Source organism: Gopherus evgoodei, chromosome 11 (assembly GCF_007399415.2).
Source record: "Gopherus evgoodei ecotype Sinaloan lineage chromosome 11, rGopEvg1_v1.p, whole genome shotgun sequence".
Lineage (NCBI taxonomy): Eukaryota > Metazoa > Chordata > Testudines > Testudinidae > Gopherus > Gopherus evgoodei.
This window is the reverse complement of record NC_044332.1, coordinates 63,853,365-63,876,692: the sequence shown is the minus strand read 5'-3', so window position 1 is coordinate 63,876,692 and position 23,328 is coordinate 63,853,365. Positions and strand designations below refer to the sequence as shown.

Here is a 23,328-nt window from a genome sequence, read left to right as displayed (position 1 = left end):
AATGGAATTTCTCCATTACAGTCTAATTCTGGTTTCCTATCTAGTCCAAAGCTTTGTCTAAGAAACTCTCTGATGTAGGACAATCCATCTTTGTGTCACTCTCAGACAGCTGACGCCTCTTGCTTATGCAATTTATTGACACTTTATGGCTGCCTTTAGTACTTGGGTAGTTATCGCCTCTCTCCAAATGCAATTTCAGCTGACTGTGACTAAATGCCAGCTTTGAGGAAGAGAGTAATGAAGAGCAGATAGCACGTTAGGTAAAATATTAAACCTTTGTAGGAGTATCTAGGATGTGTTTAATTTATATTCAAACTAGTACTCTTGTGCCTAACAATGCTAGACTTTCTTTAACATTAAGTGCCTGCACTGTTATTCTGTTATGATGATATCCTCCATGCCATATAGAATCAGAAACTTTTTTAATTACCAGGAATACCAAAGAGCAACACTACTACATTTTTTCTGAACATTGGCTTAGAATTTCATTATAACTAGAAAATAACCTCACAACCGAGCCTTAAGCAATATTTATTGATTTCCATTCTTGTTTATAGCCTGATGTAGTTTTGCTTAGATGGGTGTTTTCACATTTATATCCCAATAGGAAACAAACAAATCTAAGGTTATATAATACATGAGCAGCCAACAAAACTGTCAAATAGATTCAATGGATGTATAAAATGCCTCATAGAAATCTTTGGAAAATATTCAATTTAGAGACCGTTCTCCATATACTCTGTTATAGTCATTGCTTTTTGTGTGTGTGATTTCCCCTCATTTATTACTACAAAGGCCGTTTGGCTGAGAACACAATTTTTATTGCTGAGGAGTTCGTCAGCTACTGCTGCTCATTCCTCAAGTGACATCATAATGCTTTGTCTGTGACAAACCTAACTACATCGCAAATCATCGCTCCCTGTCATGAACAAAACCCCTGGATGGGAAAAATCAGTCAGCAGTAGCAGCAGCGAGTTTCACCTCCGGGAGTTATCGACACATGTTCTGCTAAGCAGTGAAACGGGTGCAGAAGGACTGGCCTTCAAACTCTCCAGAGTGCCAGGTAATACACAGAGCACAGGCTTCTGCATTTTTGCAATAGAGTCCTTTGGCTTTGTTGATACATCTCTCTCTCTCTTCACCATTGGCATCATTCACTCCCTTTGCTGTCACTAGTTCCCCCTGCTATGCCTGCATCCTCCCCTGCAGGCAGAAGGCATGGAGGCCAACAGTAGCATTGATTTCTGCTTATTGTGACATTTTAGCTGTGGTGCTAGATAAACATACAATGTTCGGTGGCTGCACTCTGGGTTCCACCCCATAGAACAGGCCAGACATGTCCAAAGTGCCTAGTGCCTGCATGGAAGGGCTGCTGTAAATTCTGGGGAAGGCGAGCACATAGCATGCTGCAGAACTCTCACTCCCATCCCCCCACCTTCTGCTGCTTTGCAAGCCTTCCCATCCCATCCTCTTTTCCCCTTTTGTGCCTTAAGGAGGAGAGGGACATCAGGTCCTATAATTTCAGAATAAGAAGCAGATGGACATCTAAGCAAAAAATATTTTCATGTACATACCCTTAATATTCACAGCAAGGAAGATAACATGGAAAATATAGTGTGCATCACTAGAATTCTTTCTAAACAGAATGTTCTCCAATCTTTCTAAATTTTAAAAGGTTGGGTTTTCCTTCTATGAGCTGTCTAATTTTTCTAAAAATTCTGTTTAGAAAACCTTTAAAGATTATATTTATGATGCATTAATTATATATAGTTAACTTGCACATTGGTTAATTAATTTGAATTGCATAATCTGACTTTTTTCCCCTAATTATGACTTCTAAACCATCACCTTTAATGAAATTAGAGTACAAAAGCTCTCTGTATGAGTATAATTTAAACATGTAATTGTTGTTAGAAAGGAAAGACAACTGAATGAATCAAACAATTGCAGAGAGAAAACTGCATACTTAGAAAAATCTAACCTGAAGGCTAAATTACAGATTGTATAGAGGGTCATTAACATCTTTGTGAACCTTTGAAACAATGGCTTTCCACTAAAATATGTATTATTATAAAGGAGATTACATTTCTGATGACACTTTTATACTTTAAGATGAAAGGCACAGAAAGGCTCAGTTTTCTGTTCTCATCCGCTTTATTTCTCTCTCTTTATGTGACTTTTGTTTTTAAAGCTACTTTTCTCTCTGTCAATGAAACATGAAAGTCCTACTGGTTAAAGTTTTGCCAAATAAGCACAAAGCTAATGCCATCTTTAAAAAAAAACATTAAAAAAAACCTGAGACCATGAATTTTTAAAAGTTCATACATAATATATCATAAAAGTAGGATGAATAATATGGTGCATGGGCTTTAATAAAAAACTTCTTGACCATTTCTCAGAGATTCTGAGATGTAATCAATACCCAAAAAGGTATCTGGGGGACATTGTCAAGATTTATGCTTTTTTTTGCGAAGAGTGACACTTTCTGTGTACTATATCAACCAGAGACATGATATTGAATTTCAGAGAACAGACGAAAGGAAAGTATTGTTATCTGTCTCAACAATGGCTTACCCATGACATCGCACTTCACAGACAGAAATGAGTGCTCCAAATGAGGCACTCAAAGACAGCACAAAGACTCACATGAATCTGAACACCAGTAGTTCGTGACTGTATCAAACTTCTGTTCCTTTCTACATCTGAAAGCAAATCCCCAGATGAGAGATCTAAGATGCGTGAATGCAGTTTCTGGCAGAAGAGAATGACCAAAGCATAAACATTTGACAAATATGCAACAGATCAGCATTTTAAAAATTCCAAACTGTGCAGTTAAATTTCAAAGGAGAATAAAACCCTGTGGTAAAAGAGCACTTGTCCTAATTCGAAAGTTTTCCATTTTCTGCTTACTGAGTCCAGGACTTGACGCACAAAGATTTTTCATCCAAAAAACCCTGAACTTTTTATCCCTGAGACTGTTTCACAACTTATCATGATTTCACATGCAACAATGACAAAGTAATAGGACCACAATCATATTTATCCATAGAGTCTGGCAAATTTGAATTAAAAAAGTATAAAAATGAATGATGAAATTAACATTTATAAAGCAATCAACACATTAACCTTGTTTTATTTAGCAGTTGCTACAGCCTGAGTGATAATAAAAGTGACCCTATTTCTAAATGGCATTGATCTTGTGAAGCCCTGCCTTGCACACATTTTAACTCAAAGTCATTAATGTCATCTGTTAGGAACAATTAATATGAATAGAAAATAATTGCATCAGGGAGCAAGGGACTCAGAGGATTTTATGCATTAATATTCACATGCTGTTCAATTACATACGCAGTCCTTTATTTCAGTTTTGCTTGGAAAGCCTGCTAACGTGGTGCCATTTCCCTCATATTAATCTGTACACTAATTACCAAGGCTTTCTGTGTAGAATAAGTCTAACCTGTTTTAATTGCAAATGTATGATTTATTTGAATGTTGTTTCTTGACCAATGACTTCAAAAGAAAAAATAGCAATATCTGCTGTCCAGCTGGTCATGTGAGCCAAACTTTTTGATTATAGATACTTGGGATCTGGTCCGCAGTCTACTGAAATATATGAAAAGGTTTCTATTGACTTCAGTGAGCTTTGGGTCAGGCCCTCTGATAAGATCCTGCCCACCCTCCCTGAAACCACGGAAGAATCAGGACATTGGAACTGCTAAGTTCATGTCGTGCATGGCTGTGGGTGTTGGACACGGGTGAAGGGGAGGCTGCAGAAAACCTGCCAAGGAAACTTGGTGCCCTGGGCTACACTGTGTAGGACACACCCTATGGGAATGTGGAGACTGTGCAGTGGGGCAAGGCAGTGGACCCAGAAACTGTTTATCCATGGGTCCACAAATATTAGTATGAGGGGGAAGCAAAAGCTTGCAACTGCTAATCCTACATATATCCAACCAGAGCAGTGGCAGAGCAGCTCTACACAGGCTTCTGCAAGCTGGGACTGAGGCTTCAGCTCAGCACCAGATCACCTCAGCCTGCTTATCAGGCTTTACCTTTACAATTTCTTCCTCTGGAGAATGAATCATCCAGAAATAGACATCTCTTCTTAAAGCCTTTGCTGTTCACATCCACTATTGCAAACTGACTTCCATTCCAGGCAATTTAGTACTTTTAACCATTATTTATTAATTTGGGAGTAATTTTCCAGGAGTTACATATTCATTTAGTTTTCATTCAGTGTTTTGTTTTAACTGGTGCTATCCTGTTTCAGTAAGATTACGGAAACTGTTTGAATGATGAATACTCTGTATAATCACATTTCCTGTAACATAATGTTAGAAGCCACAAACACTTCGCATTCAGTATATTTTTCATTATAAATATTTATTATACCCAGTGTATATGTCTTTTAACACAGTCTTAGCTATATCTATTCTCCAGTTATTGAATGTGAACCATTTAAAATATTGTTATTGTAATTGCAGGTTGATGTTTGCCCAAAATTTAAATACTGACTAGTTACACCTTACAAGCTCACAGGTTTACAATGAACTCAAAGTTAGCCTTTGACTGAAAGTCTCCCAGCTGTATAGTTGAGCCACCAGAAAATTCAAATTGGTTCAGAAACAGGAATCTTTGATGCTATGCAAACGTGTTGTTAGGTAGGGCCCTTTGAAAAGGAATGTCTTTCCTCCAAAGAGACCAACTTCCTGGTCTCTCCTTGAGGGTTTTTAGTGCAAGTTTCTGTACTTTAAGCTATGCATTAGACTGGAAAATTGGGGATGTGTGAGGAGAATGGACGCTAATGTTTATTTCCCAAGAAAACATACTGGAAATATGACTTCAGGAGTTTTACATTTGAAGACTTGCTTCAGAGTTTGTCAATTCCTAAAAATATTTTGAAAATAAATATTTTATTGTACATGAGTTAGCAATACAGATGGCGGTAAATAAAGAAGTGAACAATATAATTTGTTATAACAATAACTATCACATGAAACTAAGTACACTGCTATATCATTCTTGTGAAACATAATGCCAGCTCACTCAGCGTACTAAATTAACAAGAAGAAAATAAAATCAGAAAAGAAAAAGAAATAATTGCTCAAATAACAACCTAAAATTAATTTTAAAATGTAAATTGTTAAAAGTTATAAATTATTGGGCTCAATACAGGGGTGAATGGATGACATTTAATGTCCTATGATATACAGGACGTCAGACTAGATGATCCAATGAACCCTTCTGATCTTAAACTCTACGAGCCTTTAAATAATAAAAGTAAATCAGCAAAATAATAGAGAGAAAGAAAGGAAAGTGAGTTCTCAAGATCTATAATACTACTACATATCTGTGTCAAATAGACAAATTAAGTAATTATCATACTGGAAACGTTCACCATCACACAAATCACAAAAGAATTTGGGGGTTATAATGGATCACAAATTGAATATGAGTCAACAGTGTGATTCAGTAGTGAAAAAGGCTAATATCATAATGGAGTGTACTAACAAGAATGTCACATGTAAGACACAATGGGTAATTGTCTCACTCTTCTCAGCTGGAGTATGTTTCCAGGTCTTGGCGCCACACAGATGTAGATAAATGTAATGTGGAGAACTTCCATGCATGATCTTCCCTTGCCTAAATAGGAGAGGTGATCAGTTGCACATGTGGTATCAACCTTATTGTCCTTGAACTGCTGTGGATTGAGGCACACATGCATGGGAATGGGGGAGTCCTGAGCTGGGGAAAGTTATCCTCTCACAAGCCCCATGCAGAAAACTCAGAAAAGTTAATACAACATAGGCTGTATCAATTTTTTCAGAAGTTTTTTTCTTTTTGGTTCCAAAGTTCCTATAGAAATAAAACTTTTATTAAAGCAAGTTTTTATTTCTATAGGATCTTCGGAACCAAAAAGAGAAAACACTGTGAAACAGTTCTATTTCCCCATACCAGATAATGTGACAACCCCACCCCCAAAAAACCTATAATAAACACTGTGATTTGGTTTATAGTTGATTTAATAGGAGTTCCTAAAGATAATGTCTCCATTATGGAATTAGATCCCGCTGTCTTCCTGGGCATTGCACAGAATGCACAGAAATGTTTTCAGGGAGACAAGGGACGTCTTATGTCTGTTCCTTGCAAAATTAACTTGATTAGAACTCTCATCAAATACTACTCAACCAAAATATTAAGCATGTATTCTTCATATGCTTAATACTCAGAAAGAAGGGGCAAATTATGCGTAAGGAAACACTGAAAATAAAAAATGTAAAATGGATTTCAGCCTCAGAAAGTATTAATGGATTTCAGTTTTACACAAATTAGTGTTTACAAACCCTGGCATATGATGAAGATTGCCTTCTAAAGAGACTAGCAAAATTGGACATGTATTGGAAGTGGGCTTTAACTAAAGAGCAAAAAAGTGCACTGAAAACCTCAAAGATGCTTTAAAGTGTTTTCTTAGAAAGTGATGCTATTGGAAATGGTTCTTACTGCAGATCTCACTGTTCTTAATTATAATATTATAAAATGTTGGAAAATTTCTGAGAACTACTCTTTTTGATCTACAAAAATGTATGAATTTATTATTATGTATAACAGTTAGCTATACTTACTTATTTCAGATCTTGGAAGTTATAAATCTAATGGAACACTGAGAATTAAGTCCTGCTTTTCTACAAATTAATTACTGTACTATAAATAGAACTTCATATCCATTGCAAAATACTGTTTAATCTAATTTTTCAGTATATAAACAAGAATGTTTATTTATTTTTTATTTTCATAGTTTATAATGGCAATAGTGACTTCCATGCTGGTCATTTCCCCCAGTTAACCAGGTGGGTTAAGGACTTGCATTCACCTCCTCTTGCTGCTTATGAATTGCCAGGAAATGCAGTGCCACAGTAATGCTGTTCTGTTTGAATATGCTTTTTCACAATTCTTTTCATACTGATATTACCCAATGTCATTTCAAGGGCACTGCTTAGTCTAAATTTTCAAAGTTCTTTTCCTCCCAATTCTCTAACAACATCCTTATTATTTATCCTGACAATCTACCCTTACTTCCAACATATGCCATTCCTCTTAATGATTTGGATCTGTTCAGGGTCCAGCTTTGTAGAGGCCCTTTTCCAAATGCCAGTGTCCACTGTCCTCTTTACCACTTTTCAGAGCTCTTTCTAGAAGAGTTGAAGTTCCCCAAAGAGTATTAGTGGCACATGCATGTCTATTTCATAAGATGCCTCATCTGCTTTTGCTCCAAAGTGGAGACTGAAGTAATGTGACTTTCCACACCAGTAGTCCCAGTTTCTGGGAAATAAAATGTGGTCTTATCTTGTAGGCTGCACAGAAAAGGTCCAAAGGTATATCTCACTAATTTCTGTGCAAAGAGACTATCACTGGAGGATGAGGAAATAGCATGGCTCTCAGTAGCAGAAAAAAGTTCAGTTAAAAAAAAAATTTAAAAAGCATTTTCAGGAGAATGAACATGAGGATTGGAAACTCACTTTTCTCCTGATCTTCTCTGTTAGGTGCACGTAGCATTCTGAGTAAGTGTCCACATTTAGGACAGTATGCAGCCCATGTTTACTGGAAGTAAACCATGTACCTCTGCATTCTGCATAATTGGAGTTAGGTCTTTGCTTTTAAATGTTGGCCGGGTGGGTGAAATATTGTCTACAATACAACCCTTCAAATGGCATAGAGTACTTTGTAACAAACATTTGGACACACACAGCTCCTCAGTTCTGAGGATACACAAGACAGAGCCAGATGCCAACCAATCAATCTGTATCTGCAGAAGTCTCCCTGTCCATCCCCTTCCTGACATTTCCCCATCTTGCACCATCAATTGCCAGGGAAAAAAAGAGAGTGGGGTGCTTGTGGATAGTGGGCATGGCCAGAGATGTGCTGACCTAAACCCTATCCGGCCCCATTATTAGGGTGCAGAACAATCATGGGGCTGAAAAAGAATGACAAGTTACTCACCTGAGGCAGCTGACAGAACATATGATAGGGAGTAGATCCAACAGGGGCTCAAGTGAATAACTTCTTTGGCTCACAACTGCATAGCAGGCCCAGATTTAAGTAAGGTACAGTAAAAACCAGAGCAGGAACCTTATCTTATCTAGAGTAGGAATCTTATATGACTCTAAGGCACCATAAAACTGATCATAAGGGGGAATGCAAAATGCAAGACAAAAATGGATGAAAATTAGCTCCATAATGTATAAACTTTTGTTCTTTCTACTGCTCCGAGTATTGGTTCTAACAGGACACGTAGCTAATGATGATATTTGGTGATACTTGTAAAGGTCTATTACATGGAATCTGTTGCCTTGAAAATGCAATGAATGCCTGTCGTCTTACTTCCCATGATATTTAATACCAACATCCACCTTATCAGAGATTCAGGTTTATTACTTTATTCTTCTCGATAGCCTAACTGGTAGATTTAATAAAATTAGCTTGCCTTATAGTTTGTATCTGCAGAGTTGCATCATTATTTTCCTGTAGCTTCATCCTTATAGTTGCTTTTTGGTTTGTTTTGTTTTCTAACCTGCAGTAAGTGAACCCCAGGATATGAAATGCCTCATAGTGATATAAGCAAGCCATTGGAGATTGTTATTTATTGGTCTTACAAATAGCTGTTTGAAATGTAAGGAACAAAATTACAAGCTTACAATATTGTTCAGTATTAACAGTGGGGAAAGTTATACACAAAATAAATATTAAAGGATTAACTGTAAAATACTGTTCAGTAAGCCAAATAATTTCTTAGTATGAAGAGCTTCCAGCTATTACAGAGAATTCATCAAGTCAAGTGGATTTTATTCTGATTTTCTATTAATCTAGCAAAAGTATTTCCCTGTTCAAGCTTTAATTTGTTTATTTCTCATCTCCTCCACCCCCAGGTCAAGATGAAGTTGTTAAAAACTAAGTCTGGAGATACAAAAGATGCCAGACTAAATTCAAACCCACCCTTAATAGTGGCTTGCCAGTTTTGCTGGCAAATCCTCCAGGCGAGTTTACTGAGACTTAACTGACAACATTCAAGACAAAGTACAAGGATGTGATATTACAAACATTTGTATGGAAGATTACATCAGAAAATCTTGTTAACAAGGCAAATCCATCCCAAAATATGAAACAATAGTTCTGTGTCTGCTTCAGATTCTACAGGTTTGTTACACTTTGTTGTAATCAAGCCTTTCAAAGATAGGCAAAAGCAGTGAATTTGATTCTGAAGTACTGAGAAAGTTGAAAGCAAAAATTCCTAAATGTCCTAGAGTGTAAATTGTGAGGTATTAAGCACATATTTGATGCATAAACATAAATAGCATAATCTCTCTCTGTATTCTTCAGTTGCCTGTGTTACTATAAGCCTAAAATTATTCCTCATCCAAATCCCCCTAGTTTTATTAATTTTTATAAACTGCTTTAAATAAAAGCTACACTGAAAGATTTAATGTAATCCTCTCTGATCCTTGCTTTCATTTTATAACTATATCCGTGTTTTCAAGTCTTGAGAACTCCAAAATATTAGTTCTCATTTTAATAGCATTAAGTTAGGAGTGTATAAATACAGCAGCAATGATAAAATCAACTAATTTGTTTTCTTGGGAAAAATATGTATAAAGTTCCCTTTGGTTTATAATTACTGTGAGCCAACATTTTACACCAATAACGTGGTAATCAGCTAGCCAAAAGGTTAACGATTAATGCAATTAATTATTTCACTGAGCTCACTGAAGACTCCTTGAGTATTTCATGACAGCATCTTTCCTGAAAAATGCATTCTGAGGTGTTCAACCCTCCTATTAAATATCAGTCTTCACTTTCTGTGTTCATTTGTTTCACATAAAAAGCAGTAAATACTTAATAAATAAATACTTTTCCACTGATCTAAAATGAATGAAGAAAATTTTCCTCCCACTTTATTGTGTGATGGCCAAAATCACACAGCTGCAGCAAGTTATGTGTATATGAAAAATTGTAACATAGAATTCTGCAAGTTATGACACCTTATCTTTTTTGATTAGTCACAGTTTCAGAGACTTTTCATTTATATTTCAGGGTGGTCAGAATCACTCCAAACTACCAATTTATACTTCTAAATTTTATGACAAGGAAGAACTATACCATTTATCTTTTATGACCTGCCTTACAGAAGATATCTGTACTTTAACACAAAAAGGCAGGCCTGCCTTTTATTTTGTCAGGGTGCCCAAGTGCAGTACTTTAACATATGAATGTGAAGTGCTTAGCTATTGTTTAAGTTCCATCTATAAAATATGCACTGTATAATATAGAAGTTATTTGATTATGTACTATTAACTAATTTCTATCTTATAACTAGCTTATATCAGGATAGCCAGTGATATATCATGTATAGTATAATGTAGTGGTGGCCTTTGTCTTTGTGATTCTTATAGTTTTAAGCTTCTTTTCACATTCACTTCCTGACTCTGTCACTAGAACCAAAAATCATCTAAAGGAATTAGGCAGACCTCAATATGATCTTGTTATTGACATTTATGTTGATCGATGTTGGCTTTTACAGAATTGGAATCTGCAGATCAATTCCCTTATTAGATTCTTTTTCACTGCTGCCATGATCATTTTATCACACAGGCTGCTGCTATCAAATGCTGTTTTATCACTTTATAATGGGATAAGCTAAAGCCTTCCTCCAGCATAGAGTTAGAAATGAAAACTGTTTTGAATCTCAAGACTATTTCCTCAAGTATTCAGAAATATCCGAATCATTATGTATATTTTAAAAGTTAATTTAGACTACATTCACATAGCCCCCCACAAAATTATTTCTCATGCTACAATTCCAACTTATTTCCAGGGGAAAAAGTTAATTATTAAGGGCCAGAGACTGGCATGAATCTCGCTCACTCTTTGTCTGTATGTTGAGTCAGGGAAGTAAGAGAGCCTAGGAATGAAGGGATTTTCAGTAGAGATAATGTCAGGAACAAAAACTCTGATGTCTGGAATGAAAATAAGCACATAATTCTCTTTCTCTCTCTCACACACACACAAACAGGGTACAGGACAAAATGTATATACAAGGTTTGTTGCAGTTTTATGTCTTTAAAATTTGTATGGATAATGATACAAAATGCACATGTGCCTCTACAGGAATGGCACTCCAGCTCCTGTTAAGAGAGGAATTTATCACATTAATTTAAATCTCTGATAAAATAAATTAGCTTTTTTATTGTCAGGTTGAACTATGAGACTATGATTGTTATGTATTACTTCAATCCAGGCCTTAATGGTATTTTAGCCCTGTGGTGGGCAAGCAGAAACTATTTCAAGCCTTCCAAAGGCTATTAAAACATGTGCAGATGTCTTGAAAATTAATATTATCATCTAACTCTAACCTTTTGCCTGTAGGAGGAAAAGGAGAGACAAGGCTCAGGGAAGATATTTTAGATCAATACATGGCAACCGAGGAAGGTAAGCACTGCTTTGCTAGGAAGTTCAGAAGCAGCAATCTAGTGTCCCAAATAAGTGTTATATTACGTATTCTCACTAGATTCCTTCTTGCATTGTTTTAGCTGAAATCATTCATTTATTCTATAAAAAAATCAGAAGAGATAAGCATCATTTTCTATAACCTTCCCTCACTGCAGTTTCTCAAAGTCCAGTATGTTAGACACTTAAAAGATTCATTTATTTACATGACAAGAACATGAATTTGTCAATGTTATTGTTGAACAAGCCATCTTTTCCTTTCCCAAAATGTTCTGCATTTTGAAAGATGTTTTTGTGTATCTTATAGAAATATCACAAACGGTGGGGCAGGTTGTTGGGGGAAGGCAAAGTAGTAGGAGGATTTCCACAAAATGTCCTCATTCCTACTTTCAAGGCTTTCATAACTTTTTAATAAAAGTTCTCTCTCTAACACTGATCAAAATGCAATGTTTTCTACTCTGGAAAAGTAATTCCAAATTTTGAACTTTTATAAAGGTTCTGTTAAAAAGCCTTAGAGGTCTGGACTGAAGGTGTTTTATTGAACGCTTTTTCTTTAAAGCATCTTTTGGAGGATGGACAAACTGGTTTGGAAATAATCAAGGGCAGTCACCCAGTTGGCGTAAATTGTCAGTTTCACTGCTCCAAGGGCTTCCTGAATCTTTTTTTGTCTGTTTCTATAAATGAAGATTTTGAAGTGTTCAATTAACTCTTTTTTCCCCAACTTTTTCTTAAGGTCCTCGAAGACCCAACATAGAGTGAGAAAACCTAATCTTGTGGAATTTCCAGACCAAGGCTAATTATCTCATGGAAACACTTATGCACTTTCCCATAATTACAGGACAGTAAACATTTGCAGGATTGGATCACAATTTTGCAAACTCAAAGCCTTGAATAAGCATCCCAACTTTGGCTGTTTATCTAAGCCAGACCCAAATTCAGCATCTTTAAGGTTTAATTGTCCTGTTCCAGTGGTTCTAATAAGAGGTTTATTCTACAGATTACAGGATTAAGACTACTGGATTAAGCGAAGAACTGGGACTCAGGAATTCATGATATTTAGCCTATACTCGTTTCTGACTGCAGTATGGACTTGAATATGTCACTTAACTCTCTGCTTCCCCATTTGTAAAACAAATATAGTGATACTTATCACAAAGGAGTGCTGTGAGTAGAACTGGGAAAATAGTGGAAAAATCAATTCTCTAACTTGTTCCCTAAATCTGATTCACTATTTGATTCCACCAAGCAAGGTGCCTTTTTAAAATTTCCTTTTCCATGAACATTCAGATAGCTGGGTTTTTCTCTCAGCTTAATGATGGAGCTTCTGTTCATATGCACGAGTCTATTCAGATGCAGATATGCACATTCACACCAGAAGTCTTTGCTTGACGACCCAATGTATAAAAACTGGCGTTGAGGTTTTGGGAATGAGGATATTAGAAGGAAAAGACTGGGGTTATGTCTACACTTAGAATGCTGCAGCAGCACAGCTGTAGTGCTTCAGTGGAGACATTACCTCTCTGTCCCTTAAGGAAGGCCATATGTCAGGTTACTGTCAAGTAACTCGCAAGGACTGGTTTACAGAATAGCATTTAAGGTGTCCTTTAAAAAACAAGGTTATATTCTTCCTCAGGTACACGTACAATATCTGAAGTCCATAAACAAATGTACAGTATGCACAAGCGTTATGTACACTGGAGGTAGACATATAAGGAAGAATTTTAGTCAACAGAAAATAAAAGGAAACTTGAAAAGGATACACATCAGTTTTTAAAACAATAGAATACTAAAGTTTAAAATCCAAACTCTACAAAATGGGTGTAGAATAAAAACAATTCATATCAATGACTATGTAGTTGAGAAAGACTAAAGAGTGGACAACTCTCTGAGATTTCTAAAGTGCTGTTATTAATTCAAGATGTCATTATCCTGATATGCTGGTTTCCATACATCAAATGCAGTCAGCAAGAGTTTAATTCATAATGTTCAAGATGCCCTTGTATTCCACACAGGACAAATCACCACTCCTCCCAGTATCCCTACAAAGGTGAGTGACTAATGAAACATGGCTTGCTCACGTTTAGAGACAGAAATTAATTTGAATACCATCTAAAAATGAAAAAAAAGAGAGTTAAGTCTAGCAATATGCTGCAAAATGTTTAACAACAAAGGTAACTTCTCCTTTCAGCCTGCTCTTATCAAGAAAGAAGACAGGTGGTAATTTAAGAGTTAAAGCACTAATGGACTCTTCAGTTTCATTGAGCATCTATGAGCTGATTTTATCTTGCAATACAGTATTTCACATCCTCAGCAAAGTCAATAGAGATTTAGTCAATAGTGTCACAGCCTTTGGATGAGGTTCTGAATTTTACCAGTAGCAAACTATCATTACAGACGATAGTCATATGGGAAAGAAAGGAGCACATTAGTAAAATTCAATACAAAAAGATTGGGTTGTTTGACTAGCTGTTTCATGACTCATTATGGATCACATTTCACTTTACCTACTACCCCAGCTCTTCTTACTATTGTGCAATATATATAATAGTATTCTAAGTATACAGAATATATGCCAGGGAAATGATTTGTTTTGTAATAGATGGCAGCACAAAATCTTATAGAGTAATCTTGTCTGTTAAAATCACTTAACATAACTTTAGTTGGATTCATCTGGTGAGAGTACATGAAGTTTAATTTAAAATCTCTAGCAAATCACACTGACTTGATAAAAGTTTAAAAATCTTAAAATGTAATCAAGTATAACCTTTGCTAGCATAGACATTTTTAGATAACAGAGCCACAGGTTTGATTTTGTTTCACAACACAAAGTTCTATCACCATGTTATATACAGTAGTAATGGAAAAAAAGAGATACTAAAATAAGTGAATTTTTCAGGGAAAGTTTCACATATTCATTTCAGTGATGCTACAGGTAAATTAATCCTCTATTTTTATTACGTCAGCCATTAATTTCATATATATGCATATACACATATTACACACTATTTTTTGAGCAGCAGGCCTTTGTTTAAATTTCAAAGTATTTTAAGATAACCAAAATAAATACTTCATATTTAGCAGCATTAGTAATAATGATTATACTTCCATACTGTTTTAGAATTTCAGTAGATTTCTCTTTTACCATAAAGAACAGAAATCCTCTAAATCTTTGAATCATTTAATTTTATGCATTCTGTTGGAATTTCATTTGGGAGTTATGGAGTGTGAAATATGCACCATGATGAGAAAACAATTATCTAGCACACCTGTTGCTTAAGCACATTGTGTTTAAGACAGTCCTGCAATGGCTATTATTTTATTCCACTGCATAATTTCAATGAGGGGGCTTTAAAAGTTGAACCGATGACATGAAATTACACTTTTATATGTAACACATGGCTAGTGCTTTGCCCACTGTGATAACATTAGAATGATGCCTGTTTTCCAAGCCAAACTAATTTTCCAGTCTGCACTCCAATGAGAAAGATTTCTCAGTTTCAATGGGAAACAGAAGGAGTCCTGGCCTAAATATACAAGTTATATAACAAAAAGTGAAACAGGATAATATACACTGAACACAGAAATGCATCAACTGCAATATATTTACATCTATTGAATCTTTGATACTGTCCCTGTCATAAAATTGATGATGTTAAATCTGTGTACCATCTAGGCTGCATTTATTAAGAAAATTCCCCACACTGTTCATGTGCATTTTAAGTAAACTTAAACAAAAAGTAAACAAGTAAATTCTACTGCTTTCTATTTAATTAAAACCTATCCCACTCCAAACAAAGAGCTAATTCAGTACCATATCCCCAAAGAGTAAAGAAATGGTCTGGAGCTGGTCATAAAAAATACAAAAACAAACAGAGCTCAAAGAATTTTCACACAGTTCAGAGCCTAGAATAAAGGCTGCCTATAAACAGCTTTCACTTATACTTTGACCATTTACCCAGGGATTTACATGACAAGTTGACATCTTGCATTTATGTTCAGTAAACACAGTAGGTTGAAAAACCAAGGTGCCCCTGAGTCAAGTGGTTGCTTCTCTTTAAGGAAGGTGTACAACAGTAGAGAACAAAGAAAAGTTTATCTTTTTAATACTTTTATAAAAAGTTTAAAGTGGAGGGCTCCTCTGAAAAGAAACTGTAATAACGGTAGCATAGGCTTTCTTGTTTCTTGCCTTTCATTGATTCCTACATTTAAAGTGTTCAGTTTACAAGAATAATGATATCTTTTTCCAATGATTATCTCTGCATACTCACCTTGGTCTACAAAAGCAAAATTGGATTTTTTCCATTGTGCACATCACCATCAGTAATAAAATCCTTACACTCAGGCAACCCCACTGTCTACATGTTATGGCCTCCGTGTATCCTCACTGACAACAATTTGCCTCCTTGGAACTTAGTAAACAATTCTGATGATGATGATGATGCATAAGATGGAACAGAACCTACAGCTCACTCAGTCTCAGCTGTATGTATTGGCTTTGCTGCACTAACAGGAGTAAAAAACAGTAACATTTTATTTTTGTCACAAGAGTCTAGTGTAAGTACAGTCCTACTGTTCTCTTGATGCACACTTTCCCTGAGTAACATCCATCTTCATTCATCAGGACTATGCCCACATATATCTTTCAACTGTTATAATAGATTGTATTCCTATTTCAAAATTATTTATAAATATTACACTAAAGACCATTTATATTTTGCCTCAAAACCGTTTACTCAATTTACTATTGGTAATCTTTCCCTGGCAATTTATTATCAGTTGGGCAGTGGACAAATCTTGCTTTCAGAGGCTGGATCTGAAAAGTGCCTCCATAAAATATCACAAAACCTCATGATTGTGTAGACATGGAAATGCCTTTTAATGCTTTTATTTGTCAGCCCTAAAGGCTAATAATCTGTGTTACAAGGACTTGAGAAGTGCTGGCTGTTGAAGGTCATTTTCACTTAAAAGATTTGTCATGTTCACCAGGATTAAATGCTTGGTGAACTTTGTTCATTTGGAGGGGTAGGGGGAGAGATCAGAATGCTGAAATAGGAGAAGCCAGGCATGACAAGAAGGAGATCATAGAAACATATACATTAGAGATGGAACTGATCTGTTAGGTCAGTTGGTCCATCACACTGCTGATGAAAGACTGTTCATCATTGTACATTTATCAGTGCTATATCCAGTTTAGTTTTCAATGTCCCAAGTGATGAGACTTCAATCTCTTCTCAGGGGAAACTACCACAGTATAACACAACTCATTATCAGGAAGATTTTCCTAATACTGAGAATATGCCTATATCAACTTGAATATGACTCTGATCCAGCAAAGCACTTAACCAAGTACTTAATTTTAAGCCTGTGATGAAGATTCACTGGGTTCAAATTTCCAGGATACTGCCACTGGAGAAGTTGGTCATTGACGCTCTAATCTGTTCCTTTTTATGTGAGTGATCTCTTAGGATTGAATTGGTCAACTGTTCGTCTGATCAGTGGGCTGTACTGCTAAGGAAGATGAAAGTCTCAAGGCAGGAGACCATCAACCTGGAGCAGAGGGAAACAATCCTATAGTTGGGACCCACCTTCCAGATGAAGTCATGATATCTTCTTGCTTTGAGGTACCCCTCCAGGCACAGAGACTCCAGTTATTATGAAGGGATGGGCAATAGTAGTAGGGGATTTGATTATTAGAAACATAGACAGTTTGGTATGTGAGAACTATGAGAATGGATGGTGAATTGCCTGCCAGGTGTGAAGGTAGTAGATCTCACGAGAGATCTAGACAGCTTTATAGGCAGTGATGGGGAGGAGATGGTGCTAAGTAAGAGATTAAAGTACAGAACTACCATGGTAGCATTCTTTGAAATGCTTCCTGTTCCATGTGCAGGGACACCAAAACAGATAGCAATTCAAGGTCTAAATGTGAGGATGAGGGGATAGTATATGGAGGAAGGATTTAGGTTTATAAGGAACTGAGGAACTTTGGGGGAAAGTAGTAACCTTTACAGGAGAGATGGGCTTCATCTATCCAAAATGGAACCACCAGACTGCTTGCACATAAAATAAAAGTTTACAGAGGATTAGAGATTACAGGGGCTGGGGAAAAATTGACAGGTGAGGAGGACCATCTGCTTTGGGCATAGACATCTCCTGGGGATGATTTATTAAAGAGGGGAACACAATATAGTAGAGAAGATAGTAAATAAGTAGGTAACGTACAGGTAAGAGATAACAAGGAACAATCACATGTAAAAGAGTCCCATTTAAACATAACACATGAAGGCAAGCAACTAAATATGGACAAAATGCGCAAGTGCTTATATATAAATGCAAGAAATCTAAATACTAAGAGGGCGAACTAGAGATCTTAGCATTAAATATGGATTTAGATATAACAGTTATTGCGGAAACTTGGTGGAATAAGGATAATCAACGGTACATGGTAATACTTGGGCACAAACTGTACATAGGAATGACACAGAAGGTACTGCTGGTGGGGGAGTGGTATTATATGTTTTAACAAAGCATAGTCAAATAAGGAGAAAATCTTAAATGAATCAAACTATATAACATATCTCTAGGGATAGAAATTCTATGCTTCAATAATAAGAGTACAGCAGCAGAAATATACTACCAACCACCTGCCCAGGATGGTGACAGTGATTGCGAAATGCTAAAGGAGATGAGAGAGGCTACAGAACCAGAAAACACAATAATAAAGGGTGATTTCAACTATCCTTATATTTACTGGGTAAATGTCATCAAAGGGCATGATGCAGAGAGAAAATTTACAGACACCATGAATGATTTATTCTTGGAGATGCTTGTCCTGGAACCCACAAGAGAACAGAAATTCTTATTTTAGTCCTAAGTACAGCACAGGATCTGGTCTAAGAGGTAACTATAGTTGAACCACTTGATAATAGTGACCATAATGTAATTAAGTAGAAGGAAAAATACCAGCTAAACCCACCACAGTAACATTTAACTTTAAAAAGGGTAACTGTCCAAGAATGAAGATGCTACGTAGACGGAAATTAAAAAGAGCAGTCACAAGGGTAAAATGCTGCAAGCAGCATGGAGAGCTCTGAAAAACACCATAATAGGGACACAGACTAAATGTATACTCCAAATCAAAAAAGACAGTGGGACTACAAAATGCCACCATGGTTAAACAGCAGAATAATGGAGGCTGCTAGTGGCAAAAAGGCATCCTTTAGAATTTGCAAGTCAAATCCGAATGAGGAAAATAGGATGGAGCACAAACTCTGGCAAGTAAAATGTAAAAGTACAATAAAGAAAGTAAAAAATGAATTTAAGAAGCAATCTGCCAAAGATGCAAAAACTAACAGTAATTCTTTTTAAGTACATCAGAAGCAGGAAGTCTTCCAAACAGGCAGCGGGGGCACTAGACTACAAATGTTTTAAAGGTGCACTCAAGAAAGACATGGCCAATACAGAGAAGCTAAATGAATTCTTTGCATCAATCTTGACTGCTGGTGATGTGGGGGAGATGCCAACATTAGACATATTCTTTTTGGGTGACAAAGCTGAAGTACTCACCCCAACTGATGTGTCAATACAAGAGGTTTTAGGGGAAAAAATTATAAAGTAAACTGTAATAAGTCACCAGGACCATGTGATCAAGTTGATAAAGTGTACTTGGATTTTTAGAAAGCCTTAACGAGGTCCGTTGGCAAAGGCTTCCAACGAAACCAAGTAGCCATGAGAGAAGAGGCCTTACCAATCTATTAGAATTCTTTGAGGAGGTTAGCAAACACGTGGACATGGGTGATCCAGTGGACGTAGTGTATTTGGACTTTTAGAAAGCCTTTCACTAAGTCCCACACCAAAGACTCTTAAGCAAAGTAAGCAGTCATGGATAACAGGGAAGTTCCTCTCATGGATCAGTAAATAGTTGAAAGATAGGAAACAAAGGGAAGGAATAAACAGTTGGTTTTCACAGTAGAGAGAGGTGAACAGCAGGTTATACTGCAGGAAGTTCAGAGCCTTGAAATGGTTGAAACTTTAAGTTATTGATCTTGTTCCTAAATATGCCTTTAGGGTGCAGATATGCATGAGGTGGGGTCTAGATAGTTGGCTTGCCATCCAGTCTGAATTATACAGCTTTCAGCACATATTGGTACAGTTATTTAAATGAATAGTTAACTATTGACATCCTTTTCTAGCAATATAAGATGATCTTTGGGTTTGTTTTCTCCTCCTCAAATACTTATTTTTAGAAATACCTACAAATTCTACATATTCAACTGGTAGAAGCCAACATAATGTCTCTTTTAACCATCTGTATTCAGAACAGCATGATATCTCAAGATGTCTGAATGTAAAGTCAGATTCTAGGCCATTCATTTCATCCACTTCTGTCAGGTCTTAAACAATTAATTGCCCTATCTTTCTTCACATATATAATAATGTTGTTGGAGCAATTTACCCCTTTCTGCTAAGTTGATAACTATTTCCATCTAAGTAAGTATATTTCCCTTCAAATACATATTTTAGAGCACACTCTTCAAATTGTTATAGAAGTCAATACAAAAATAGTTATTACCTACATTAAGATGAGAATTCAGCAGTCTGGCCACAGCAGTATGGACAAATTTTAGGTACACAATAAAGCAATATGGGAGATCCATGGAAAATAAATTATACTAATCCAGACAGATGTATACAAGGCATAAGTGGATGTTTCAAAAGTCTTCCTGCTTTGTTCTAGAGTTGTTAAAGTGATATTTGGAGTGAGAGAGATAAAATGACAATTAAAAGAGAGTTTGGGAGCAGAGATGCCCTCGGTCTTATGATTAGTAATATTATTTTATACTTCCCATACTCTGTGCAAATATCACTATTTATTTAATGAAATAAATCAAACCAATAAACACTACTACTACCACTTTGCACTTATTTAACACCTTTCTCCCAAGGATCTCAAAGTGCTTTAATAACATCAATGATAGCAACTTTGTTTATGAAAAGATCAAACAACATTCTTGAGAGAATTCAGCTAACAAATTTATATATATGTACCTTCTAATGTAAAATTGTTATTTATTTAGGCCTTTACATGATTATAGAATGCCTTTGGTATATATGGCAGGCCAAATCCTGTCCTTAGTTACATTTGTGCAATTGTATGAGTGTATGAATTTGGCACTACATCTTCTATAAAGAATTTTTCTATAGACTGGCTTTTTTTCTCATGTACAGTGGGTTAAATCAGGAATAACTGAAATGAAATTAGTGGAGTCACTCTGAGGTAAAAGATGTGTGCAACATGAGATCACAATCAAGCTCAGTGTCTGTAATTCCATTTTCACCTGTAAGGGGGGAAAAGAGCAATGACTGGAAGAGAAAGCACTGAACTCATTTCTCTGTTTCAAGAGAAATTAAAAAAAACAGTCTGAACTGACAAAGCAAAGGTGTGTGTTGGGGAGCAGCAGCTGAAGGATGGAGAAACAAAGTTCATTTTTAGGCAATTTTAGAAATAAAATGTTTACTTTCACAACAGAATTTATACTAATTTAGAAAGACAAATAATGACGCAGAGAGAAATACTGTAACACCAAGAATTAAAAATTCGTTCCCATATTACAGATATCCTGTGTTATCTTGAGCAATTCATCAAGCATAGGCTTCCTTCTTGTCTTCACTCTCTGCACTTTATCTCTATCTCATACATTCACGTGTCTTCAGCTACCATCTTTATACCAAACACTCACAAATCTGCCTCTCACCTCCTTTAATTTCTCTGCACTGGCCTTGTCTTCTTTGATTGCTCCTTTTCATCCAAGCTCAAATCTCAGCCTAATATTCCCTCCTGGTGTGTGGCTCACTGACAGATTATATGTAACATGGCCAGCTAAAACTGAGCTTCTGAACTTTCTTTCTATACACTTCCCAAAGGGGGAGGTACATTATTTCCCCTCAACCCGCACCCTCCCGCAGGTAAAAGAGTGGGGGTCAACTGGACAGGAGCTCCATTAGTGCTATGGATCCTGGCCTTGGCTGTTGCTGCTTTTCAGGTGGCATTCAGTTGAAGGCATCTCTGAAAGGGGAGATCTCTTCCACAAATCTGTCCCAGTGGGTCAAGGAGAAGGATGGTTAGATAACAGCAAAAATCAGGTGCCCTAGGTACTTGCTTATTTAGTCTACACCTAATGCCAAATCTATACATGACTTCCAGCAACAAGAAAGCGTGTCTCCAGAGAGTCTCAAAACAAACTTACCTCCAACACAAAGAGGTGATGGAACAGAGACTGAATTACCTCAGGCTCCTGGAAACTCTGGTCTTTTATGTCAGTGTTTGTGTTACTTAATCTTTTCAAGATAGGAATGAGATTTCCCCCGCGTGACATATACTGCTAGCAATGGACACACCGAAACTTTTAATGCCAAAGAATTAATGTAGCAATCTGCATAATCAAATCCCCCAGACAAACACAGTAATTTCTTGTTCCATACTATCAGTCCCTAGGATTTAATGGATACTTATATTTATACAAAATTCATGAAAATGTAATACTTAATAACTGTTTTACAATGGAGCCTTCTTAAAGTTGTCTTTTAAATCTCCCTTGCATGAAATTTACTAAATCTGGGGTAATCAGTTTTTCTTTTTGATCTGCGTGTGAAACATGAGGAAAAACAGCACAGTGCATTCAGTATTATATAAGGAACATGTTCTGCACTCAAATTTAAATCACTTGTATCACATCCTTAAATGATCATAGTGAGTTATATTCTCCTCTTGTTTATAAGCAGAAACCAAACAGATTGTGAAGGCTTTGTTTAAAGTCAACTGCACTAAAATAACTCATGATACTGGTGATTCATTATTTTGAAAAGCATTTAAGCTCACTGATGCAAGATTTCAACACCACTGAAATGGAAGAAATCCATACTTTAATTCAAATTTGGTATGTCAAGAAATTCATATATAGTTTTTAAATCACATTTAAATTTAAGTAAAAGAATTTACTAATGTCTGGTTGCAGAATAATCTGCTGGTAACATGCAATCAAGTCACTGGTGATAATGGTATACATTATAACTACAGAAGAAAACAACTAAGATTAACTCAGTTTTGTTCTTCCCCTGCACTCACTTATTTAATTGTGCAAATAATTTTAGGATGAGATTTGTATGAAAATAGCATTGTACTGCATTGTATAAATCAACAATAAATAAGTGATATTTTCACACGTTTAAGTAAATGAGTAGCACAAGTACAACTGACTTTGAATAGGACTTGTGAGCCTAGGCTGGGATTTTCAAAACTCTCAGAGTTAGTCTCCTTTGACTCATGTTCCTAAGCCATTTAGATGCTTTTCAGAATGTATAAATGTGTATATAACATGTAAAGTGAAGACAGTTATTGATTATATAATTTCTCTAAAGTCAACTATATCTTTAGAGAATAAGAATAATTCAACTGGGGAATAGCGCTCAATAAATGAAGGTGGATTTTGGACTCCATTCTAAAACACACGGATCACACACCCTGCCTTAGAACAGTGTTTCCCAAGGATGGGTCTTGACCTACCAGTGGGTCATGCAAACGTTCCAAATGGGTCATAGGTGGCAGATCACTCTCCACCATCCCCTACCTATCTCCCCTATGTCTCCCCTCTACATTGGGCAAGGATTTGGGTTGCAGTGTCAGTGTGGAGGGTGCATGCAAATTATGGTGGATTACAAAAAAAAACACAAAACCCCCCACAAAATACAGTTGGGTAGGTCGCCTTAATAAAATGTTTTGGAATGTTGACCAATATATGCTGGCTAGCCTGTACATATATCATATTAGTC

The 23,328-nt window shown here is 36.2% G+C and overlaps 1 protein-coding gene across 3 annotated transcripts in view; it reads right to left on the bottom strand.

Annotated features, from left to right (window-relative positions):
* NCKAP5 (NCK associated protein 5) overlaps positions 1–23,328 on the bottom strand; it is a 375,692-nt gene that overhangs the window by 90,766 nt on the left and 261,598 nt on the right. For all 3 annotated transcript variants that reach the window (XM_030580665.1, XM_030580667.1, XM_030580666.1), the window contains one exon: positions 2,647–2,751. In XM_030580665.1, coding sequence (XP_030436525.1) covers positions 2,647–2,751 — 105 coding nt within the window. The remainder of the gene's footprint in view (positions 1–2,646; positions 2,752–23,328) is intronic.